Source organism: Eutrigla gurnardus (genome assembly GCF_963514095.1).
Source record: "Eutrigla gurnardus genome assembly, chromosome: 10".
Classification (NCBI taxonomy): domain Eukaryota; kingdom Metazoa; phylum Chordata; class Actinopteri; order Perciformes; family Triglidae; genus Eutrigla; species Eutrigla gurnardus.
In genome coordinates, this window is record NC_139924.1 from 23257284 (window position 1) to 23284130 (window position 26847).

Consider the following 26847-nt stretch of genomic DNA (forward strand, 5'->3'; position numbering starts at 1 on the left):
AGCCATTAATGTGCATGTCCTAGTCGTGTAATTGTTGTATATTGCATTCCAATGATTTGTTTTTATTTGTTTGTTTGTCGTTTTGTTTGTTGTTTTTTTTCCTCACCAACCCACACTGCACTGCTGCCTCCATGATGCACCTTCGCTTGCTGGTTTATGTTAATGCGCTTGAACCCCATTGGCCCATTGCCATCATGTGCTCGCTGCCTGCTAATTAAGACTCAGTCGGCTGTCAAATCACTGAAGCGACCCCTCGACGCAACCTTTGACATGGTACTATGACCTTTCACCTTTTAGCTTGGCATGTAGCTGTGGTGTAGTAGATATACTTTTTGTAGTTCTAAAACAACGTATGTAATGAGGGAACACTGGGAGGTGATGAACTGACCGTAGCCACATGTTTGTTTTTGTAAAACGTGCCCGTTTTAATCTTGATTCAAAACATCACAGACCAAAAAAAGACCTTCAATAGGAAACCCCATACATTTTACCCTGTCAAAGGTCAGTTCATCACCTTACGTGCATCTCAAAAGCAAATAAGTGGTGGCATGAAACTGTAATATTAAGATTAAGGTATGGTAGTCCTTGCATGACTCTTATCACTTTCCATAATGCATGTGTAATTACTAAAGAGGTGTACTATTATCATGGAGCTGGCAGCGCAGCTTTCCCTAACTTCATCATTCCTGTCAGTCCAACAATCAAAACAACAGCTAATATTCCAAAGCATTACAGTTACAAATGTGTTGTTCGTGTACTTTTTTTTATTCAAAATCATATCATAAGAATGACATTGTGCTGAGAACAGTGGTTGTTGTCATTAGTGAGATAGATGTCACCGTTTGTCAGCTAGCACCCCTGTCCTGCTCTGAGGTAGTACAGTCCACTGCTTGCTTGTTGTTGTGAAAGCTGTTTCGGACGGGCAACTTTATCTTCTAATGAAATTCTTTCTTCTCTCTGTCCTGAACGTCACTGCTACCATCCTTTTGTTTTCCCCCTCACTCCCGTCCCTTTATGTGTCGTCCCCTCTTCAGGGGCTCCCTCCTTTGCCTCCTTTACCAAAGAGACCTGCACTTGAAAAAGCCAACGGTGCCACCACTATGTTCAACGCTGGCGTGTTCCAGTACCAACAGGCCCTGGCCAACATGCAGTTTCAGCAGCAGGCCGCCTTCATACCATCCGGTAAGGCCCGAGGCCGTTGTAACCCGCGTGTGTGTGGCGGTGATCTCATTGCTATCGGCCGTCAAATCACGTGTGTTTTCTCACAACTGATTATGTTTAGTTTAGTTTAGTTTTTTTGCATCAGTGGTGACGAGGTGGAGAAAAAAAAAACACTTGCATGGACTTAATTGCATATGTGTGTGTGCAGCATGGGTGTAGGTCGACTGTCACAGTTGTTATGTCGGTACAATTTCTTTGTTTTAAGATGTTATGACAGCTCTGTACTTGTATATCAACTTAGCAAATTCACATTGTCTTTGTATCGACTACAATAATGGTAATCTATACTCTTTAAATACAAGTATTATTAATGGATTAAACTCAATCATTTTAATCACTGCGTAGACATTATGCACACACAGCTCCGCTGCACAGCCACACTGTGTTCTATATTCATCCGTCTCATACGTCCCCCCCTGTTGGACTGTCAGGTCACTGCGACACTCTGAAAGCAGGTCATTCAAAGCTACCACTGTGCAAACAGCTGTTAAGCTGCCGACAGGAAAATGGCCCCGCTGGTAGTGTTTTATTTCCCCTTCCAGTTAATGAGAGTCAGAGGTTTATATCTCCTATGTAAGCTTCCTATGCTGTGCATAATGTGTGGTTGCAGCAACTGTGATGTGTATTGAAGCCAGCAGGTTAATCCGAGCAGTTTGTTCATGTCCACGTTCAATCCACTCTGAATCTATGACACTTGTAATGGGTTTTTCTTGATTTTTCTTCCCCACCTCCTATACACTCCACTCCCTGTTGCAATGCATGATGGGCAGGCTCGATATTGTGCATGACACCTGCAACAAGTGTTGGTAGGTGCCAGCTTTCCTTAACTGATTACCTTTGAGCCCATTGCACTCACCTGTCATTCAACTCACCACACAATGTGAACACATTCTCCATTTTGTGTATTTAGCCTGAAAGGGCATATGTGATGTCATGTCAGTGCAGCCAACAGTGTGGCTGATAAAATATGAATTGTAAATGTTGAATTTAATTTTTTGCTCTGCCACAGTCTGTCAACCTTATGCTTGTTGCAGTTCAAAATCCCCCTGAACCTTGCTTCATTATACTTCCATCCCAGACTCTCTAACTTCTACAGCAGCTCATTATTCTGTCTGATTAAACATGCCATATAAACACGAAGACTTATTATTGGTTGTAGATGTAGTAACGTATAATACGTAGACGCATTTTTGTAATAATTAACTATAATAATAATAATAACCAACGTGTTTCCTCATGTTTATCAGTATTCTATAGACAGACGACATACAAGCAAAGCATTAAGACAAAAAGCTTTGAATTAAAGTCTGTGTGATCTTTCCGTTCAAGTACCCATGATGCACGGTGCTAATCCAGCCACTGTGTCTGCAGCCACCACATCTGCCACAAGTGTTCCCTTTGCAACCGCAACAGCCAATCAGGTTTGCCCAACTCCTGCCTCCTCTGTTTCTCTCGTTTTCTCCGCTCTGACTTTTCAGTATCCGTCAGTTTTCTTTTTGAAAATCCTATCATTCCCTTGTGCCTCTTATTGCAAAATGCATGAATGGTTGCACGAGGCTCATCTCTTAATCTTAAAGATCTTCAGATCGTCTGACACTGAGATTATTCAGATAGTAACCAGTTTTATCTTCATTATCAATCCAGGTTGAAGTGCTGTTTGTCTTCATTTACGTGACGTGTCTGTCTCCCTCCTTCTTTGCCTCCCTGTTTATTTCTTCCTGGCTTTGCCTTTCTCCCTCCCCTGTTTTTCTCTCTTCTCAATCAGATTCCAATGATATCTGCAGACCATCTGACGAGTCACAAGTATGTGACCCAGATGTAGGAGTCTCAGTCAGAACAGTATGTACCGCACCTCCTTCTAACATCTCACACACACATTTGGACCAATTCTGCCTGCTACCATTACCCTTTAAATGAAGCCTCAAGTGCATTTTCTTCTAAAGCTAAAAAAAGAAAGTTATATCTTACTTGTTTAAAAAAACTGATATGTAAAAAAAACATGTGAGTCAGATTTTAAGAGAATAACAAACATAAGCTTTGTCACTGCTTGTCCTCTTCCTTCACATCTGTGTTTCGTAAACTTCCCTCCAGATGGAACTGGAGCATGCCGGTGTGGCGTCCACGATTAGCGGTCACCCCTCATGCCCGTGACATCAAGAGCAACACGGAGAACCCAATCCCCGAGAGGTTTGGGATAAATCTGCATGTTAAACATAGGAGGCACAGTTTGTTAGGATTGTTTTCATGTGTACTTCATGCACATTAGTTACACGACAACAGAAAAAGAACATCATTTGCATTAAAGACTGCCTTCCGCTCTGCGGAGGCGACTAACCTTTATTCACCCGACACACTTTGAATGTTAACATGAGGTAACGGAGTGGAGCGGTCGTCAAACACACACAGCGACCGGATTGGTACGTCCATTGACAAAGAATCATGTAGTTTGTTTGCTTATTGGTTGGTGGTCTTTGACCTAAATGTGTTCATTTGTTTACACAACGGTGCACCTTGTATTTCATTTGAGGTAAAAGAAGCAAATGATCTGACTGAATCACATATGCATGCACAATGATTTTGTTTATGATTTTTATTTTTTTGTTAAACCAGCGATGAGGGAAATCACGAATGCACTCGGAGGCAAATAGCAACTGAATGTCTGTGAGGTGTCTATCAAACCCTTGTAGCCTACTTTCTATCTCTTAAGCACATGTCTTTAACCTTGCAGGCGTCCCTGTAAAGTGCCATACATCTCAAAAACACATGAATGGTATTAAAGCAGTTCTACAAAGTGTTAAACTCAACAGTTCCCTTTAATACGTCTATTTTGTCTCTCGGACAGCATGTAGTGTCCGATGTTTGACCCATCATTACCTGTGATTTCCCAGTAGCACCACTGCTGATTAGATTCACTTCCAGAGATCGTTTGCTTGAATCTCTGAATGATTTTTTCCCCCCTCCGTCTCTTGTTGATGTCAGTTGTTTAGACAGGAAATGACTGGATCTATGCTGTCACAGATTGTGTCACAGTGTTATGTGGGGTCTTGGCCCCCGCGAGAGACCAAAGCCTCTCCTATTGATGAAGACGTTACGATGCGTAGCTTCGAAACAACATGGCGGATCAGTTGATATCCAAGCTGCTGTGAGACAGAAGTCAATAATCGACGGTGCAACTGGTGATGGATTTGTACGACCTGATTTAATTTGTATTTGTTATACATATTTTAAGGCAGATTGTCGACGTAGATTGCGTGTACTGCATATGTAGACATATTTAAGAATATTTGTTTAATACGTCTACCTGAGAACTGTTTTGAGATACTCAGCCAAAGTCTTTTTGGTGTCACTAGATATCGTGGGTAGTCTAGCGGGACTACAATTTTCAAATGTGTGGGCCGCACAAGCGAGCCCTAGTAGGATCGGTGGTATAGAGTAGATCTCTAGAAGTAATATGTTTTTGTTGTGTTCGGGGTGTTCTTCAGGCATATTTAATTGGTGGATAGTACAGGGAAAGTGGCAAGAAAATAAACGATTGTATTACTCATCCAAAGCCTTAGAATGTACCATCGGGTCAGCACAATGCAACATGCCATTTTGAACCATCCAGTTGCCTAATCCACGCCATATTAACACACACACACACACACACACACACACACACACACACACACACACACACACACACATAGAGCACTATGTAATTGTCACTTTTTTGTCAAGTGTTTTCTCAACTTTCTTGTGTTTTTTTCTTTAGATGAGTGTTTTTACTTTTTTTTTGTTTGGATGATATTTTGATATTTCGTTGGGATTTTTTTTAGTTTTTCTCATTATATTTATCATTCTTATAATGAATATAAGGTAAGACAAAAAAAAAAGTGTGTGTTCGCGTGTTCCTCATGCACAGTTTCCTGAAATTCCATGTAATGTTAATTTTAGTATGATTATGATTGTAAACTCAATATTTTCTACGTTATGCATATTGTTGAACTGTATGCATATTGTTCATTTCTCTAGTCTTTTTGTGTTCTTTGAAAAAAGATGTTTTATATGAGTAACTAATAGTGATGAAATAATAGAACAGAGAGGCTAAGTTGTCACTGTGACAACCGTCGCCGATAACCAAGTAATATTTTAACGATTGTAAGGTTTGTAACTAGTCATATAAGAAAAAAAAAGACTATTATAAAAATCTAGTTCTTAGATGTTTAGAGTAAAGATGTTATTTTCTACTGTATCCATTTCAAATAGTAACTATTGTTTTAATATTTTTACTCTCCCTGGAAATTGGGCCATGTTGGGAAAACAAGCTGCATATTTGATCACTTTTTGGGGGCGTCGCTGGCGGGGTCAGGTGAACGTGGTGAGTAGGGAACCGAGTCTGCACACTCATCTCTTACTTCGCCAACTGCAAACAACAAGGGTGGGGTGGGGAATCTTGAAGCGATAAAGGTGATAAAGGTTGACTTTTTTGCACTTCTGTACATAGTCAAAAAAGAGAGATTCATGTATATTGAGATCTTATTTTGAATAAAAAAAAGTATGTCTATAATGACAAGGAATTTTGCTAGGATAACAAAAAAAAAAAATCTTATGAAAGGCTGAACAAAATTGCTTGCATCAAAAGGGCACTGAATTCTCACGCTCCGAGCCGTTTCGGAAAAGGCCAAGTGTTGCTCTTCTTTTTTGTCAGCAGCTTGTAGTTTGCCAGGTTACCTTCCGGAGGAGGCGTCCACTACCCTCCAGCGTAAGGGCCTGCCTGGGTTTGTCTGGTCCCCTAACCTGCCTGTACGGACAGGTCTGTGTGTCATGGCCACGCCCTACCAGGCCCAACCAATCACAACACGTCCTGTCTCCTTACTTTACTCAGAGAGGAATGCATGTTAAAGGAAATACATATACCGTTAAAAAAAAAAAAATCACAAGCAGTAATATTGAATAAGAAAACATGTTACAGAAAGATGTATTTACAGTATACAATATTCTATCAATGTAATGGAATAAAATATATATAAAAAATACAAAAATAGAGTAGTGGTTTATTAAAAAAGAAAAAAAATATTCCTGAGAATATACTCACTAAAGTTTTACCACTTGGAGAGTACATGCAACACAAACACCATAGCGATAAGTATGTTCTTTACGTTTATGTAAGCCGTGCTTCTAGTAGATGAAAGTGAACAAACAGGAATGTAGTTCAACATCAGGCAGAATTTCAGAATCATTTCAGATTGAAATACTCTTTTGTGGTTTGGTCGTTGAGCCGCTAGTTTAATATCATGTCCTGATTGTCATCTCTCATCTCCTACAAGCACGCATGCTTACGTTTATGATATAATGTAAACTGAACTCTTCTTTTTCATTTCTTGTTTGTTTTCTCTGCTCGTAGTGCTAATATGATGTATTCTGTCTTCTGCTGCAGTTTGTTTCTGCTTGTTTTACTGCAATAGGCCCCCTGAAAGGATGTGTCACGTTTGTATAGAAAACCTGTAATTGCCACAGTCTAAAGCCATAAAATATAATCTCATCAGAGTGAAACGTGTGTGAGGAAGTCAGAAATGAAATGACAGGTGTGAAGCTGGTAAGCATCTTACTGGGGTTTTATAAACTACAACATCATGTAATAAATGAAGTCATGGAGGTAGCTAATATAACCTGTGGTGTGCTGTGCCAACTTTGGTGAATGTGTGTGGTTAAGATAAAAAAAAAAAGAAGTTATTGACACATTTTTTCAGAAGGCCTGCATTGCTATATTTGATTCTTGCTGTTATGAATTTAAAAAAATGTAATAAAAATGTACAAATGAAGAATTGAAGTATTGAATGTATTATTTTCTCAGTTAGGAAATTCATAATAATATTAGTATTTACTTTTTAAAGAGTGAAAGAGGCCCTCGGATCAATACACCATTGATTGGATTCTTGGTGAAATATGACCAATATTTTTTTTTTTTTTTTTTACATTTTTATCATTTTAGTTGTGATTTATTCACAAAACGATCCCCTCTCCTGTCAAATTTCCCCACCATCTAATGACTGTATATTTGTGGTATCTTCAATAACACTTACTCATAATCAGTGTGAATACTTATTTTACAACCACCATCCAAATTGTTCTAGATATCATTTCATAATTGTTTTCATTGCCTTCAGTGAGTCCAAATCAATACTGTGATTCATTAAAATCCTATTGTAGATGCTATGCATCAACGTGTAGTCACTGAAGCCTCCAACTGGGAGCAAAGATTTTAATTGTGATGGAGATGTGTGCTTTGTTTCTTTGCTTAACGTACTGATACAATCTGACTGACTGACTTTAGATATTTTTTAACTAAGCCAATTAAGTCAGTGCGGTGAGATATACACCTTGGAATATTGAGGCAATTTATTACACACAGGGTTCATGTCATCATTTTGTCATTTCAAATTATATGAAATTAGCTCCTACCCAGCCCCGGTTCACTGACCCAGGTGTTTTCAGTTCACGTGGCTGATTAAACATCATTCACAGTCTGTGCATGTCCACACAGTCCTGAAAAGATGTCCAATTAGCCAAAAAAAATTGAAAACATCTGTGCAAGGTTGCAGGGGCTTCATAATCTGATGTATTTTCACAGGAACCAGTCACAAGGTGTCCTTCTCTAGAGCTGAATAATCACCATGCTACAGGACCCAACATGTGATGCACAGAACAGCCACCAGATGGCACTATCCCTTTGTCGGTTGGGGCTCACAGTCCAGCAGTAACTGCACCTTTAAGGAAGTACCTGTTAGTCAATGCAGATATTAAATATTTGGATGTTTAATTCTAAAAGTGTTGTGGGAATGTCTACTAAGCTGCAGCCATTTCTTCTTAATGCATCGTTTCCTTCCTCTTAAAAAAATCATCAAATGACCTTCAATCACCGAAAATTGTGGATGAGTGTGGCTTTTGTTTTTTGATCTCTCTCTTTCCTGCTTCACCCATTTTGGAAGCTCTCTTTCCCTCCATCTCTTTCTCTCACAGCTTCCCTATACCCCCCCCCATCTCTTTGTCCAGAGGCGTCAGCAGCAGACTGTGTCGTGTGGAGACTTAATGAAGCAATGCTGATCCAATAATGGCAGCTTCTGTCGCCCGCCTCACAAAGTATGATGTACTACCTTATGTCGGCAACGCGTCATGAATCTCACTTACCACTGCCCCCTCAACATGCCCAGTTTTTAAATGAGGCTCTTTTTAAAGCAACAAAGAAGGCTGAACTGTGTGTGTGTGTGTGTGTGTGTGTGTGTGTGTGTGTGTGTGTGTGTGTGTGTGTGTGTGTGTGTGTGTGTGTGTGTGTGTGTGTGTGTGTGTGTGTGTGTGTGTGTGTGTGTGTGAAAAGACTACACCTCCAGCCAAGTTGCCATGTGGGGGAAAAAATGAATTATAAAATAAATTGCACTGTGAACACTCAGCCAGAGCTGTCGATTAATAAACACTAAATGTCATTAAATTAATTACCTCTCAGGGGACATAAATATTTAGAAACACAATTAAAACACTTCCATACGTGCATTATAGATAGAGACAAAACAGTGGTGAGGGATGTCTGTTCAATGAAGCGATTAGATCCGTAAAAGAAATAAGAATTGACCCCATGATGGGCTAATGCCATGACCTCATTATGGAGGCAATAATGAGAAAAGAGGGAGCGAAAGAAAGAAGAGAGAGAAAAAAAAACAAGAGCCAAGATGAAGAAGGAACAGAAGGCGATTGTGGGAGAAGTGAGTCTTTAAATGAATTTAGGATGAGATGTGGCAGGGGGTAATAGTGAGATGTGAGCGCATGAAGGAAAGATCATAAACCAGATCAGATCACCTTTACTAGAAAGTAATAATTGTATTATTTTATGCACCATCCTCCCCACCTTTACTTAAAACCCATCCCCTACTCTCCCTCACTGCTATCTTTCTGCTGAGTCACCACTTGACTCTCACAGAGCACTACTTAAAGCACGACTCACACATCCAGTTTTCTCTAGGGTGGATGTGTGTGTGTGTGTGTGTGTGTGTGTGTGTGTGTGTGTGTGTGTCCAGGTGTATTTGATTACCCTAAGTGTGTTTGTGTGTCAGCAAGTGTTTTTTCCTGTGCTGATGGAAGTAGCAGGTTAGTCTAATATCATCTCCTCCTGGAAGAGGAGCGCTATCGATCCGGCCGGTTGAAGTCCATCACAGAATTTAACATCAGCCGTCTGCCAGGTTGCCAATAACAGGGCTGTGATTTGGTTGTGTTTTGATGGAGTCATGTAACTGAATTCCTTGTTCCATTTAGACACATGCTACCATTTATTTTTAACCTTGTAGCAACACTTGCTGTATGTGCCAGCCTTTGGAAGTTGGAAGCATCCATTGCACTGTATTCTCAAACGTGCCAGAGTTCTCGTGATCGGAGGTGGAGCCGCCGCTGCCTGGAGCCGAGCTCTCCTCCACCTCTGTAGTAAAAAGCATCATAGACAGTTAATTTTACATTGGCCAAAGGGGGCGCCACTCTTTTACCCTACATTGGGTTCCATGACTTCCAAGTCCTTCTGAGACCCACCAATTCAATTGTATCCACTGTAGTGAACATTACGTTTTTGCTTACATCTCTCATACTATACATGTCACTCTATTAAGTCCTGTTGTTCCTTAAAGAGGATCACATCAGATGACACATGTTGGGGGAGCGGCCTTGCCCTGTCTTTTCAAAATGGCTGCCGTCCCAACAAGCACATTTTATAAAAAAAAAAAAAAAAAAGGTAAGCATGATATTCATAATTAAAACATGTTTTACTGCTATATTTTAATTGTTGTAAGTAACTAAACATCTCAGGAGTATTTGAGCAAGTTTTCAGAGCTGAGCTTTTTTATTTTTATTTGAAAAACAGCTAATTACTATTCTGTCAGGACTATGTACTTTTTTTTTAATTTTTTAATTTTTTAATTAGAAAACTGCACGTTTGAGAACAAGGAAATCCTGTTGGCCACTACACTGGACATTTATAATACAATTAAGTTTTAATTTTTGGGGGGCCTCAGGAGATATATCAGCTGTGGATTGTTATAAGCCAATATAGTACAACTTGCATTTAAATTTCAGACGCTTCTGTTGTGATCACAGCAAGAATTTTGGTACAAAATAATTTTGATTTCATTTTTAGCAACAGACCTGAAAGTTGCAGAAAACTCATTTAAGGATGCAGCGAATAGTTGGAGTTCAACCTTCAAACTACACTCAGAACACCACATGACATTTTAAGGCGCGCGGTGCGACGTGGAGCTCCTACTAAACGACAGTGACAGAGTTTTCAGTCCGCTGAATATTTGAGTTCTCTGATGGCGGAAGAAGAACAAGTGAGGGGGAACATAATAACTGGCAGGGCATTTTGCTAACAGAATATGGGTCATTGAAAGAGGCTACTGAGGACACAGCTGTACCAGAGATGAACGGCCACTATTCACATGGTGACAGGATGTCCCTCGGCGCTACATGTAGCACACAAAGACTGTAATAAAGGAAAGCGAGAGGAGGTCAAGGAAGACACGATGTACGCGCGATATCCTTTTATTGTGGGATAATTAGCCAGTCATTTGTCTTTACTGGACGGCGGTGCTGTATGAGGACGGATGGAGCAGCAGTGAGGGGAACTTGAGAACGAGAGCGAGTGACAAAGCCTGAAGAAAGATCCCTCTGTGACACCAGAGGCCAAAAAAAAAGAGGACGAAAAGAGGGAAACAATCTGTTGTAACAGCTGTGGCGTCGGCTAAACTTCATCTCTGTGACAGGGCTCTGTGGACAGCTCGGAGGATGAAGTGAACACTCACATGAGGAGCCAGAATGGATTTAACTCAGCTCTGTGACTGCCTCACCCCGAGCTTGTGGAGGTGGAGAGAGGAGGGGAGGAGAGGGGAGGTGGGGATCACCCTTTCAGTCTAAAGACAGATCATCTGAAGCCTCACTTGAGGGTATTGACCGAGTAAACATCGGTATGTCGCTCATGGAAATGTGTGTGTGTGTAACATCCCTCTCATTAATGAGATTCCTCAACTGCTCCTTCTCTCTTTCCCTCGCTCTCCCTCCCTTATCTCGTCCATCTCTGGCCACGTTTAGCTCATAAAGCGATCTGTTCGGCGAGGCTAACGCCACAGTGGTTGCCATATCCATCACTGTTGGTGTAATAAATTCACAGTGATTTAGGAAGATTGCTAGGGGCCTGGGTTTGGCACATGAAACCTACAAGTCGTGCATATATGCAGCGCTCTCCTTTTTAATCCCAACCTCTGATTCTGAAAAGTGCCTTAAACTTAAAAAATGACCCCACTTCTCACTTGATTTATTATCTCAGTAAACATTGTAAACATGAGTTTTATGATCTCACTTGCTAGTTTCAAGTCTTCCTCAATAGAGCATGATGTTCATAATATAGTAGTAGTATAGTATAGTAAATTATGGTCCATTTAGAGTCAGCAAGCAGGGGAAGCTTTAGGGCATACCTTCTTATCGACAGGTCGCTGCGGTCGCTACCATCGTACCGATGCAAAAGGTTGCCTTGACACTGACGCATACCTTTTTCCCTAGTTTGTATGCTAAGCTAACCTTCTGCTAACTGTAGTCTTAACCGCCCCTTAAACGGTAAGTAATTGTCTCCATCATTTGTTCCACTGTTGCTGGCCATTTCCTCTCATTAAAGCTACGGTCTACAATTTGGAATAAAAAAAAAAATCCTTGCAGTCTATCAGCCGTAGGCCTGCATAGAAATTGACCAATGGGAGCCATTGCTCCAGAAGGCTCCCATTGGCTCGTACCCTCCATCCAATCCCCTGCTCCTCGTCATCCTGCCTCGTCGAATCGTGCTTTTTTCAAATCTGTCTCAGAGGCTCAACTGAGTTTCAGAATGTAGACCACAGCTATTTACTCTATTTACAGTACAGTACAGGTGGAGGATAACATCAACCTTTTAGTGCATCGAGTCTTTATAGCATCTGGCGTGTCCAGTACCTGAGGCGCCCGGCTGGGGAGTTGTATCTGTATCCAGATAACCAATGCTGCCATGCAGCACACAGTGGCTCTGAAAGCTCCTTTAATGGATGGATGTGAGAGTGGCATCACCCTTATCTTGGAATGGTTGCGTAAATGTTTTTTCCCCCAAAAATGTCTAAATATTGCTTCGACAGATCATTTAGTCCGTCCAGCCCCTCAAACCACATTTTAATAAACACGCTTCCCGGTTTGTGGCTATCACTTCATTCCTGTTTTTAACTCACAGGAAACAGGAAATGCTTGTTCCATTTATTTAAAAGATAGCGATCTCCTTGCAGAAGATTTACTTTGCCACAGGCTCCTTTGCTGAGATTAGACTCTTTTTTTTTCTTCTTCCGTGGTCTTCACACGGCACAGAACACGTTTTCCCCCTTGAAATTAAGTCTTATCAGGTTGAAGCTATCATCACACATCCAAAATGCATTAAAAAACACTGCAACCTTCAAATTGTGTTGAGGAGAAATAGCGACTTGCTATTTAGGTCCAGTCGGTCTAATTTCTCTGTAATTTCCTTTCCCCATGTGCCCAACCCACCACCGTGTTCCTCCATGTGACCTTCAGCTTGAGTGTATTCATGTCGGCAGCCAAACCTGAGGCAGGCAGTTTCTCCTGAACCCATGTGTGAATAATTCTCCACAGCACCGTGACTCTGACAGACACTTTATCACCCAAGAACAAATCGCTGCTCAGGAGGCTCTCTTCAGTCCGAGCCGTGGTTGGATTCAGGTAGCACCACTACCTGTTTTCAACCTGATCCCATTTGGACTAATCTCTATTTTGCTAATCAAATATAAATTAGCCAATAATAACATGCAGGTGGGTGAAACTCTCAAAGCAAAGTGCTTGAAGTTGTGCTGACTTCCTTTAATCCCTTCTGTCACCTTATTAGGTCTGGAAAATGGTGTTCACCAGACCATGCAGCTATCTAATATGAAAATGAAAAAAAAAAAAAAACGTTGCATATCTGGTCTTTGGTTTAATGTGTCTGAGAAAACAGGAGGGGCTAAAAAGTGAAGAATGTTGGAAGGAGCAGGATGGGAGACATTAAAGGTAAAATAAAAAAACTTTGTTGTCACATCCAGTCATATTGTTCACCTATTTAACAATATATGCCCCAAAGATATATTTCATTGCATTTTAATATCAACATCCAATGTCTTTTTCTTCCTGATGATGGCATTAGAGCAAATCTGATACAAAAATATCACCAAAGATAATACATGTGATCCTGGGAAACATGAAGTTCTGAATTAAATTGCATGACAATTCATGCAATAGTTGTTATACTAATATTTATATTAATAGGTATTTCTGGCTGGAACGAACTGACCGACAGAATGACATTAGCATCCCCGAGCTGCCCAGGTGGAACTAACCACGTCCTGAAAAGTGAAGCAAATGAGGAGTTCCCGAGATCTTGCAGTCTCCGTAATAGCCAGCAGAGGGCGAGTCCCCTATTTGCAAATAATCAATCTGTGATTGTATAGAACTTTGATTATTTATTATCTCAATAAATATTATAAACATTAGTTTCTGGTGTCAGTTGCTCAAATCTTCAATACAGCATGATTTACATTTAGTGAATTATGGTCCCATTTAGAGTAAAATTGACAAGTAAGCAGGAATTACTTTAGGGCGTGGCCTCTTTGTGATTGACAGGTCACTTCCACGATGTTGTCCATGTTTTTGTCTTTAACACTTTCACAGTGTGTTTTCAGTTTGGAACCTTTTTGGTCAATAAAAATGTCTTATTCAGGGTTTTTGCAAAAAGGCAAAGACGGTGACGGCCAAAAGGCCGAACTTCAAATGTTTTCAACTACAATGTAGAAATGGGTGACTTCAGAGCTCCTCCACTTAGGCCAGGTCATGTTCCAAGGCTGGGTTTTTACTACTTTCAGTGTGATATTGAATGAGGCTTTCTTACTTCTGAAACAGAACTATGAAGTCCCGCTTCACGTTACGGTTGACAGTTTGAACCTGGTTGGTTCTCAGCTTGCGTCTCCAATTAAATGCCTCTGAACTCCCATGGTGCACTGCAGCCTTCCTGTCCTTTTCTTTCCTCCCAAACCAAGAAAGGATGGATTGTTTCGGTCTTGGCACTCCCTTCTCCCCCAGATGTAACACTCTGTGGCTTCCTTTCTCTTTTCATATCTGTTCTCCCTCTGTCCTCAGCTCTATATTCAGAGTCTTCTTCCCCTTGTCCTCTGTCTCTCTGCTTCTCTTTTATTCATTCACCCTTTGGTCCCTCTCTCTGTCACTACTGCTTCCCGTTGTCACGTCCCTCCTCTCTCCTCTCTGCTGTCCCTTCATCTGCCTCTCAAGTCTTCTTCCCTCCTGTGTTTCTTCCATTTCTCTCCCTCTCCTGTCACGGTGCGGAGTGCTGATAAGTAAAAGTCTGACACCACACTGCACCTCCTGAAAAACCTCCAACATTTAATGTTTCCCTTTTTTTTTCTTCTCAGACATACATTGTCTCAGATCTTACCTGAATTGACAAGCTGTCTTGTGGCTTCACATTTTATAAGTGAAACTTTTTAAACTTTGAGTTTTTTTTGGTTTGTGGAGCCACAGACATGTGCTCTGTCTCTGTGTCACGGCAGCGGTGCCAATTAAGGAACTGGATTACGTTAAAGGAAGAATGTGTGTGGGTGGAAGCCTTGGAACGTGGTTACTCTGCCATGTTGTGAGGAACTACGTTTGTTTGTTGACAACATTCTTCACACAATGATTTGATCAAGTGAAGAGAATGGGCGAGTAAGCTGGTAAACTTGTTGCATCATGTGATTTTCACCCTCTCATATTTCATATTTTCCTTTCTTTTAGTCTTCCTCTCCCTCTCTTTGTTTTTTTTCTCTATAGCAGAAACACTCCTTAGCATGTTTAGACACGCTGGTTCAAACACCATGCAGGAGGCAACTCTAAGACAGGATTCATTGCTGTGTTGTTTTGTGTCTACAACAAAAAAAACACACACATATTATTATTTTTTACCTCGCCAAATCGCTCATAACATTCACAACCCCCTTCCCTTTCCACTCTGAATGTTCAGCAATTTTACGCCGGTTTGGTCGCCAAATGGGAAAAGTTTGACAAAGTCGTTTCCTCCTCTCTTTTCTCCCATGTATCAGCGCCGTCTTTCATCACCGGGCTTTATTCCATTAAGTGAGTCATTCTGATTATGGTTCACAGACGGGACAATGATGTTAATGTGGTAAGGTACAATCCATTCAGATGGCGCCAGTCATTTCACTCATTTATCTTCTTCCACACAAAATTGGACATTTCACTCCACTTACATGCTCATACACATAAACACACAGATAAACAAACACAAATTACTCGCAGGCACTTACTACAGCTATGTTGGGTAAAAATGAAGGTCATAAACTATATTTAATTAAAATTGAATTTAGATCTAGGGATACGGGCAGAGTGTGTCGCACTGCAGGAAGCTTGCTAATGTACATCCTGTATGCCTCACCAAGCTCCTGAGTTATTTCTATCACAATTATTCCCACTATATGGCCAAAGAGCTTTACACTAATGTGCAGCATTAGCCCTCGCTCTTTCACCCTCACTTTGCTCGGAGCGTCTGAGCATTTCAGCATCCTCATTTCCAGAAGAGCACACAAATAATTGAGAAACGGAGAACCCTCTCCATTAGACAACCTCTCCAGCATGCAGTCCTCTCCATCCCTCCCTCCACATTCCTCACGTTTGACACTTAAAACCCTCCACTTTGAAAACGTCAAACATCGTTTGACCCGGTTCCTCTCATAAATCAGGTTAAGTGCGTCGCTTCAGCCTGTTTCTTACAGCTTCGCCGTTCTAAGTTCAGTTTAAAAATGTGTTTTGAAGTTGAAACTGTCGCTCCTCAAGGTAAACAGATTGGACAAAGAGTCATGACAAATGTGAGATAGTTATCTGATGAATGCTAAAAAAGCAACGTCATCCAATGTCACTTACTGAAAACATACATAAAATAATTTATGGACCAGGGATCCATTGGATTGCAATGATATGCATCTCAATCTATTCAGTCCACTATTGTTGACCATAAAGGCATTAGTACTCACTTATCTATATAACTGCTCTTGTGGTAACAACCACCTCATTTATTTAACAAAATATAACTGCAATAAGTGGTCTCTTGTTTTCAAGACATGTGTTTTCCAGCTGAACAAGGAGGGTTTTAAAACACTTTAATGAGATTTAGAAGTAGGGGAATTTGTGCAGTGCATAAAACAACTGTAGCTTCCACTTTTCACACTGAATATTTATTCAGTTATTTATTGGACAGGTTATGACTGGTTGATCTCCAATAGACACAATTTTAGCCAAGACTCAGACTTCAGTTTACTTTATGTTATGGTTAAAACAAACAAACATAAAATTGTATTCATACCATAGTTGCCTTGTGTCTAAAACACATCCAGTGTAAAAATCCTGGCAGGATGGCCGTCCGGTAGCGACGTTACTGTGGTATTTACACCGAGTAGACTCACTGACCTTCTCTCTGCTTGATAGGAAACCTCTGTGACATTCAGCTGCATTGATCAGATTAGAGAAAAGTCAGTTGCTCAATGTAGACCTGCAAAAGTAAATGATAACTTGACATTAAGATGGACTGATAGTGGATATGAGAAATGTAGACAAAGTGATAAGAAAATATGGGGAAGGGAAAAGAAGAAAAAAATGCAGGATTGGCTGCATGTGGGCTCGGCCATATGGTTTAGCCTGTTGATCACAGTTGCAGTCAGTGGAACCCCAGGGAGCAGCTGACCTTTCTGTGTGTGTGTGTGTGTGTGTGTGTGAGAGAGAGTTGGGGTGCAACACACCCAAGCTGTTTACGGACAACTAAGGAGTGCACCTGATTTAACTGACCTTTCTTTTAAGGTCCATCTAATGTGAATGTTAGTTCTCTGGCAATCTTATCAGGAGGGCAACTTACTTTAGTTATAAATGTCATCACTAACCTTTCAAGGTTACTGTGATGATGGCGTTTGCAAGCAACATTACAGTCTGCCTATAAATCTGTCTGGTTTATCTTTAATATCGTTACAGTGGGTCTATGTACATTAAGCATATAAAGAGCAACATCAGCATTGATTTGGAGTCTTGTTTCCGGCCACCTGACACAATGCCAATTTTCATTTGTTTTTTATCTCCACTATAACTATAACATCTATCTCATAGCAGCCAAATGCTCCACCGTGTTCGCAATAGTAGCAAAGTAACTTTGCCTGCTGTTTTTCGGGGCAGGGCTTGATTTTGAGAGTGTTCTTACTGAAAACAGCTGGAAACGCTGCAAATGACAGCGGTGAGAGTGAGCCAAAGCAGATTTGTGGGCCATAAACCTAAAGAATGAGCTGAAAGAGTGGGACTGCAGAGCCAAGGCATTTCTCTTTAGGTTCATCACGATGAGTGACCTTTGTCCACATAATAATATAGAGGTTTAAGTAAGCTGTTCCCCTCTAAGATTACAAAGCTGTCCAACTAATGATGAGAGATTTCTCACAGGATAAACACACTTCTCACCCCACAAATAAGAAGCACGCTCCTCTTCAGTCCGTTACACCGTGTACTCTAACCTGTTTAGAAAAGACGCTGCAGAATGAGTTTACATTCATGAGGATCGGACATTTCACCACTTCTGGACCTGCATACTATGTTTATTCAAGTGTACACAGTAACCATCTTCAATGTCTTGTTTACTGTAAAACTAACATTAACACACATCAGTATGTGATATCATAAATATTATGCTTTCCAAATGTGCAGGATTTAAAAAAAACGGTGATCTAGTTACAGTTGCACTGCTATAAACACAACACTGACATTTTTGACAGCTTAAGCCCTCTGATCACACTTTGTTGGTGCCAAGTTTGTTAACAAGTGAGCCATGTCAGTGTCATTACAGCAAGAGTCCCACAGGGAAAGACATGTTATTACTGGAAATGTGTCTAAATAGTTCGCGCTCACAGGCTTGGTTGTAATTGCTGTTTAGGCTGGAAACACTGAACAGGGAAATACAGGCTACTGAGGGTTTCCATGTGGGTAAAGGTCTCATATTAAATTCAAGTCACCTCACCTTTTGAGGCGTTCCCATTCAGGGAAGAGAGTAGGGAGGGTGGATGCTCATCTGAAATGGAGGATGAATGGAAGGGAGATCAAGAGAAACATAAAAGAGGGACTGCGGAAAGGGAACAGCATGGTGGAGTGATGTGGAGTGACGGAGAAAAAAAAAAAAAAAGAAGAATTCATTATTTTCCAGCCTCGTCTGTTGGGCAGCTGATAACAGAGATCAGTACCAGCGGAGATGCTCACCAGAATGACGTGAGCATTGTGTGTGGTGGTCCTCCTCTGGGCATGTGATGAGCCTGGAATTGGATGAAGCGAAATAAAGAAAGCAACAAATTTAATAGCGGGGGGAAAAAACTACACACCGTCCGGACACAAAGACAACAAAAGCTGACTGCAGGGACAGAAACATACGGATGAATGGAGAAACAGAACATAAGGGGGAATCATTTTCTCCCCAATCCCCTAATTTGTACATTTCGATTACCCTTACTGATGCATGCTGGTCCGAGTAATGCAGCTTTGGGTTTCACTGCTTGGTGTTGCTGCAGCGACTTCCACCACAGTAAATGAGAATGACACAAGCGAGAAACACTATTAGCCTCTGATGGCGATCGGCTTGTCAGATGAGGCAGCGTAGCGTGATGCAAAGTAATGCAGGTCAGACCCTGAGACAAATAGAATTTCCCTTCTGTGCTTTGTCATTATGATTACTTCTGGGACATGAAGTGTTCCCAGGTTATATCCAATCAGTTTAGAGACGATGGGACTGAATCCTCTGGTATAGCTGAGAAACAAACAGGACCCAATGGGCTTGTTTAAGTGAAGTAAAGAAGAGCATTTCAGCCGTAACCCTCAAGTAATGACCTGGTTTAAAGTGTCTGCAGTGATGTCACACTCCTCTGTGCATTCTCTTTGCTTTTTACACACCTGAGATCAAATGAAGCAGTGGTTAGGATGTTTTGGACTGGGAGGCAGGGATCCGTAGGCCACACTGAGTGAACGGATGGGAGCTGCAGAAGGCAATTTCAACTGTGTCCTTATCTAACTTCACACCTGGACGCATGTGCAAGGCAAAACGGCTCCCTCGGACATGGATTGGTTCTGACTGGGAACTCCTGACTCACCAAAATCAGTGACAGTGCGGAGCGGGAGCGAGTGAAAGCCGGGGCGAGCTTCATCCATAGATAATGTTTGTCATGCAGCAGTGTTCTTCATTGACCTCATCGTCATTGTGTTTGTCCACATTAGGAGAATCGTGGAATCTTAGATTTTCTGCCACTGCAGTGACAGTAACCTGATAATGATGTCAAACGAGTAAGTCGACAAAGTTTATCTAACGTTTGCCAGCATTAGTCACCATAAGCTGCTGGTCCAGACCGAGGCTGTAGCTCCAACGTGTGTGGGCAAGGATTCATTTTTATAACTTCATAAGTCAGCCTTTCAGTCGTGAGAGGGATGTTGGGACCTCTTCTTTTAGCACGAGTTGCATAGTCAGACTTTGTGGTATTGGATCAGATATTAGTTGTGATGTTGTGCCACAGTGTCTGCTAGTTCCCTTCAGTAGGGACACTTCCATTCATTCCCTGTCAGATTGTTTTGCTTGCTGTACACCTTTCGAATCCCTGCCAACACTTTAGGGTGTTAAGCCTGATGTCTAGCCCCAGCTCTTGTTTGCCTGCGTGTTGCTTGTTGACTCCATCTTGAACTTTGACCCTTTTGCTCATATATTTGGGGTCAGAATAGTCAGGGAAACATGCTGGCTTTCATCCTGCAAAGTACAACCAGGTGCAGGAAGACATCCAGGAATTTGGACATACTATAGGATGTACTCGATCTCCAGGACGGCTACTAAAGGGATATTAGTGGAGATTAAACACTTTTTCTATTTATTTTCCAGGAATTTTTAGCAGCTAAGTTTTCTATTGTATTTTTGAGATGATCAGATTTGCTCACAGAGTTTACTTCATGCTTTGATTGTCCCACACATCCTACCAGGTGTGCATGAGACAATGTTTAATAAATACAACACAGTCAGAACTGACTACTTACAAAAGTAATAGTGTAAACTTAAACATAATTATTCCAAATGTTAGGGTGGTCAAACACAACAACATGATGTTAGTTGGTTAAAAAACAAAACACCCCGGCAGCACTTTGGACAGGTTGAGCTGCGTTTGGCAGCGCTGGTGCTTAACACATTCAAATTAAAGGCGTTAAACAGTGCGCATCCAGCCGAGCCCAATAAGTCTCTGTCAGCCTCTCAGGCGGATAATGGAGGTCACAGCCAGATAGAATAGGGTCCTTGGCAGGGAATATAATGGCAGATGCGATGATTCCTTCACTTGGCTCAGTCTTTGAATATTACATCCTTTGATTTTCATTTCACTTGTGTTGTATTTTTAACACCAGGCGGTTTGGCCGGGATATGAGTAGCAGACGCACTCTTAATATCACATGTCAAACTTCGTCAGCTTAGTTTTACGAATGTCTTTCCTCAATCAAAAATCCTGCAGAAATCTGTTTTGATTGCAGTCTTTGCCTCGGTGCCAACAGATGTACGTTTGCTGTGTTCACACTTCACACAAAGGAAACCCACAAGGGGCGTATTTCATCACTCTCGGTGTGTGTGTTGGCAGATGTATGTTGAACTGATAATGTATGGCAGCGAGTCGACATGCGATTCTCAACCTTTACAACGATGTGTTAGATTAAGTTTAAGGAGTACCTTATTGACAGTAGTAGTATTGTAGAAGTATTTAATGATTTTTTTAAAACATGTTACAATGAATCAGAAATGATGACTGGAAGTCTAGCTTTTGAATCCGGGACCCATTTCCCCTATAATAAGTACTTCATTCCTCATCCTTTCCAGGAACCTTGAAAGTAAATGTGTTACATATTAGTTCCTTATTCTTAGGAAACTAAAGGATCCAGTAAATCAAGTGTTACCATTTGTGTTTTTGTGCATTTTGCTGGAATAGCAGTTTGAAGAAATCACCAAATACCTCACCTAATGGACCATAATGCAGGTAACATCCATCCAATGGTGGACTTTTATTCTCTTTCTCATTAATAACATCCATTAGATTATTGCTCCGGTCTTGCCGAACTTCTCCGACTACAATTTTGAGATGTTTGGCATCTCAGCATAATTAACTTAACCTTTGGCTCTCCCTCTCCACCGGCCGGTCCTGCCACGATCCTTCATCATCCTCTGTCTGTCTGCTGCCTCGGACCGTGTCTGCTTAGCCCTTGGCTGTCTCACACACACACACACACACACACACACACACACACACACACACACACACACACAGAGCTGTCTGTCGTAGCCTTTCGGAGACACAAATGACCATCTCCATGTCCAAAACAGTAATTCATTGTGTTTATGTGTCTAACCCTTTGCCATTTTTGTTTTAATCAATGGCTCCTGCTGACTCTTTATGAGCGTGGAAGGATATTTCTTACGAAACAAATCTGAAATGCCATGACAGTGCCATAACCATGAAATATTACTGTAGTCCCTTATCGCTCTGCCCACTTCCCATTTAAATCAAAATGATTTATATATTTTTCTTTCTTCTCAGCACATCACTACCACAATATTTTCTTGTTTCCCTTTAAATATCCAGTTGGAAATCTATGGACTGTCAGATAAAAAGAGAAACTTTCTCAAAATATTGAGAAACATTTTTAAAATAATGAGACTCTCAAAATATTGACTTAGTATCTCAAAATATTAGCTAAGTATCTAAAAGTACTGACTTAGTATGTAAAAATATTCACTTAGTATCTCAAAATATTGACTTAGTAGCTCAAAATATTGACTTACTATCTCAAAATATTGACTTACTATCACAAAATATTGACTTAGTATCACAAAATATTGACTTAGTATCTCAAAATATTGACTTACTATCACAAAATATTGACTTAGTATCTCAAAATATTGACTTAGTATCTCAAAATATTTACTTACTATCTCAAAATATTGACTTACTATCTCAAAATATTGACTTACTATCACAAAATATTGACTTAGTATCTCAAAATATTGACTTACTATCTCAAAATATTGACTTACTATCACAAAATATTGACTTAGTATCTCAAAATATTGACTTACTATCACAAAATATTGACTTAGTATCTCAAAATATTGACTTAGTATCTCAAAATATTTACTTACTATCTCAAAATATTGACTTACTATCTCAAAATATTGACTATCACAAAATAATGACTTAGTATCTCAAAATATTGACTTACTATCTCAAAATATTGACTTAGTATCACAAAATATTGACTTACTATCTCAAAATATTGACTTACTATCTCAAAATATTGACTTACTATCACAAAATAATGACTTAGTATCTCAAAATATTGACTTAGTATCTCAAAATATTGACTTACTATCACAAAATATTGACTTAGTATTTCAAAATATTGACTTATTATCTCAAAATATTGACTTACTATCACAAAATAATGACTTAGTATCTCAAAATATTGACTTAGTATCTCAAAATATTGACTTACTATCACAAAATATTGACTTAGTATCTCAAAATATTGACTTAGTATCTCAAAATATTGACTTACTATCTCAAAATATTGACTAAAATATTGACTTACTATCACAAAATAATGACTTACTATCTCAAAATATTGACTTAGTATCTCAAAATATTGACTTACTATCTCAAAATATTGTCTTAGTATCTCAAAATATTGACTTAGTATCACAAAATATTGACTTACTATCAAAAAATAATGACTTACTATCTCAAAATATTGACTTAGTATCTCAAAATATTGACTTACTATCTCAAAATATTGACTTACTATCACAAAATAATGACTTACTATCTCAAAATATTGACTTAGTATCTCAAAATATTGACTTACTATCTCAAAATATTGACTTACTATCACAAAATAATGACTTACTATCTCAAAATATTGACTTACTATCACAAAATATTGACTTAGTATCTCAAAATATTGACTTACTATCACAAAATAATGACTTAGTATCTCAAAATATTAATGTATTATCTCAAAAAACTTGCTTAGTACGTCAAAATAATGAGGTTGTGTAGTATCTCATTATTTTGAGATAGCCTACTAAGTCAATCATTTGAGAAATGTTCTCGTTATTTTTGAGATAATAAGTCAATATTTTAATAAAGTTTCTCATTTTGAGAAAGTGTCTCATTATTTTTAAAATGCTAGGTCATTATTTTGAGAACGCTTCTCTTTTTTTGCTGACAGTGGCAGCAATTGGCTTCCATAGAAATCCACACAGCCTACACTTTAAATGGATGCCAAATAAGAATGTTCCTTTCCTCTTTACAACCAGAGCCAAGAACCCGCCTGGCTAAACATGTGAGTACATCTATACAAACACCCCGCTCCCGCTGGCAGGTCAGATGTGCTAATGGTCCAATGGGAGGAGGGAGGAACCGAAAGAGCGCGCTTGGATGTGGGAAGCTGCTCTCAGTGGTTTGCGTGGTGCGCGCCTCCCCTCTCTCTCTCCCCGGCGCGCAGAGCCTCCTCTCGCTTTACGGAGCCTGCTGCTTGCAATTCCTGCTCTCCGTGCCAGAGCCTGCAGCTGTCTCCGCCGCGTCCCGCCGCCGCCGCGTCCCGCCGCCGCTGTGGGGAGACGTCGCCCCGCGTGACCAACCGACGACTGTTCCCCCCCTCCCTTTGAAGAGGCAAAGCAACTTTAAAACAATTCGCAACACAGTTCGGAGGCTGCATGAAGACACCTGACAGCGCGTCCCGCCCCTCCTGCGTGTTGACTGAAACCACTGCAGCTGTGAAGGCTATAGGAATGTGGAATACAAGTCTCTCTCAGCGGTGAGTGTTGTAATACATTTCAAATGTCTCTCTCTCTCTCCCTCTCTCTCTCTCTCTCTCTCTCTCTCTCTCTCTCTCTCTGTGTGTGTGTGTGTGTGTGTGCGTGCGCTCCAGTGTTTGTTGGACTGCGTAGGCGTTCCGCAAGATTAAGTTTGGAGATCAGACGTCGACTCTGTGCGCGTTTTGTTTTCAATACAAACAGCCATTTGCATTGAAACCAAACAACCGTCGCATGTAGCAACAGGTCGCCGACACACTGAAGCAATGATTTTGCGTTTAAGACGGTGTTTGAATAGCAACTATGAGCTTCAACGTGGAGCGTTTCCCTCATGTGTCCTCCCCTCTCTCCTGCAGTAAAAGGAGCTGCCTCTGCCTCGGCCCCTGACACCATGACCACGGACCTGAACTTGACCTCCCTGCTGAACGTGACGGACCTCCACAACCACACGAGAGGATGTTCCCTCACCAAGACGGGCTTGCAGTTCTACTACCTGCCCACCGTCTACATCATGGTCTTCATCACGGGGCTGGTGGGCAACAGCCTGGCCATCTGGATGTTCGTGTGCCACATGAGACCCTGGAGCAGCATCTCCGTCTACATGTTCAACCTGGCCCTGGCTGACTTCTGCTACGTCCTCTCCCTGCCCTTCCTCATCTTCTACTACTTCAACAAAACCGACTGGATATTCGGGGACGTTCTGTGCCGACTGCAGCGCTTCATATTCCACGTGAATCTCTACGGGAGTATTCTGTTCCTCACCTGCATCAGCGTCCACAGGTACACCGGGGTGGTGCACCCGCTGAAGTCTCTGGGCCGGCTGAAGAAGAAGAACGCGGTTATTACCAGTGCGTTGGTGTGGGCGGTGGTCGTCATCGCTATCTCCCCCATCCTCTATTACTCCAGGACGGGCTTGAAACGAAACGCCACCACGTGTTACGACACCACCACCCAGGACGAGTTACCCGGTTACTTCATCTACAGCATGACGTTGACTGTGTTCGGCTTCTGCATCCCCTTCATCATCATATTTTGCTGCTACGGCATGATCGTCAAAGCGCTCATCTACAACGATATGAACAATGCGCCCCTGCGGCGCAAATCCATCCACCTGGTCATCATCGTGCTGGCGGTCTTCGCCGTCTCCTACCTGCCTTTCCACGTGATGAAGAACCTCAACATGAGGGCCAGGCTGTACTTCCAGAGCCCTGACATGTGTGATTTTAACAACCGCGTCTACGCCACCTACCAGGTGACGCGGGGGCTGGCCAGCCTCAACAGCTGTGTGGATCCTGTCCTTTACTTCCTGGCTGGAGATACCTTCAGGAGGAAGCTGTCACGGGCCACGAAAAAGCCCTCCAGGAAGGGAGACACCGTCCTTCAGTCCAAGAGCGAGGAGACGGCTCTGAACAGCCTGGCTGAGTGCGTGGAGAACGGGGAGCGGAGGCTGTGACGGGGCCCCTCTATGGATCTCCTGTGATGCACTGTGTGGACTGAAAGCGGTGTGCAAAACTTAACGTTTGATGGTTTATAGAATTGTAGGATAAATACATTTAACCCTGTGATAACCATCATATCGATGTTGATAAGTTATTGTGCTCTGTTGTCCCGTACACGTGTCGTACTCTCGACGTTAGAGCCATCGCTCCTCGTTCTTATCGAGCAGTCGGCCTCGCTCACACAAAAAGGACATTATTATGAGGCAAGCTGTGGGGAAATACGTTTCCCTTACAATCCATAATGTCCCGTTGGTCAACTTGTTCTGGAAGAATAGGAGCAAGAACGGATTGCACCTCCTCAAGCGAATGCTTGATCAATAGCTATTAAGCAGGTGGGGCTTGCAGAAGTGTACCCGAAATGGCTTTTTAAAAAAAAAGCAAATGCACTGAACCTGAGATTGCTGCATGGATGTGCCGTGCAGACATTGTAATGCACTATGACCGGGTGCTCTCTGCTCAGAGGGCTACCTATCACTCCTCGTTTCTTTCTCCATCTATTACTGACTGGGCGAGGAATGTGGTCGACTAGTTTTTCATTTTGACAGCTCTGAGGTGAAGGTCTGCAACGGCTCTGTTACCACAACCTGTTCCTTACAGGGGAGGGAAAAAAAAACCAGAAAGGATAATACAGTATTTTTGTGTATATGATGCTACAGTGAATGTCTCTTTGGGCTGTGCTGTACAGGATGTTGTGATGTTGGTTTGTGTTAACTGTTTTGTTCAATTGAGTATCACTAATCCAAACGTGTAGTGCATGAGCCCCCCCCATCAAACCACAGGTTCTAACCGTACTAGTGTTTATCGCAACATAGGGGAGAATTAATGTCTTTTAAACGAGCATAACGGACTCACACTCAATCACCTGCTTGTCGACTCCAACACATTGAAGAATTGTTTGTATGAGATACCTCAAAGTAAATACTGCACTGTGTCCGTGTTTTGACAGACAGTCATTAATCACTCTGGTCGTGGAGTGTGTACTTTACCGTGGACTAGGTGTTCGATGTCTGTACTAATACCTTTGTAAACCTGTAATGTGGTCAGCTGATGTCAGGAATTGAATCACCTGTGTAGGATATTTGGGGCCACGCGTATCTTTGTCAATAAATTTTTATATTTAAAAACACGCCAGACAATGTATTAAGA

At 41.2% G+C, this 26847-nt stretch overlaps 2 protein-coding genes across 9 annotated transcripts in view; both read left to right on the plus strand.

Moving 5' to 3' along the window:
• LOC311019476 (muscleblind-like protein 1) overlaps nucleotides 1-7022 on the plus strand; it is a 54675-nt gene extending 47653 nt beyond the window's left edge. For 3 of the 8 annotated variants that reach the window (XM_084018909.1, XM_084018908.1, XM_084018910.1), the window contains exons 6-11: nucleotides 220-273; nucleotides 1035-1182; nucleotides 1992-2027; nucleotides 2551-2642; nucleotides 2987-3060; nucleotides 3313-7022. In XM_084018909.1, the coding sequence (XP_083875035.1) occupies nucleotides 220-273; nucleotides 1035-1182; nucleotides 1992-2027; nucleotides 2551-2642; nucleotides 2987-3043 (387 nt within the window). In that variant the 3' untranslated portion in view covers nucleotides 3044-3060; nucleotides 3313-7022. The remainder of the gene's footprint in view (nucleotides 1-219; nucleotides 274-1034; nucleotides 1183-1991; nucleotides 2028-2550; nucleotides 2643-2986; nucleotides 3061-3312) is intronic. The other 5 variants (XM_084018911.1, XM_084018912.1, XM_084018913.1 and 2 more) reach the window with 5 other exon arrangements.
• Nucleotides 7023-23864: 16842 nt separating this feature from the next.
• Nucleotides 23865-26479, plus strand: p2ry1 (purinergic receptor P2Y1). Its single transcript, XM_084018916.1, has 2 exons — nucleotides 23865-24204; nucleotides 24559-26479. The coding sequence occupies exon 2, from the start codon at nucleotides 24594-24596 to the stop codon at nucleotides 25653-25655; it is 1062 nt and encodes a 353-aa protein (XP_083875042.1). The 5' UTR covers nucleotides 23865-24204; nucleotides 24559-24593; the 3' UTR covers nucleotides 25656-26479.
• Nucleotides 26480-26847: the final 368 nt, after the last annotated feature.

Coding starts and splice junctions, on each gene's coding strand:
- p2ry1 (XM_084018916.1), top strand. CDS start 24,594: ATGACCACGGACCTGAACTTGACCTCCCTGCTGAACGTGACGGACCTC.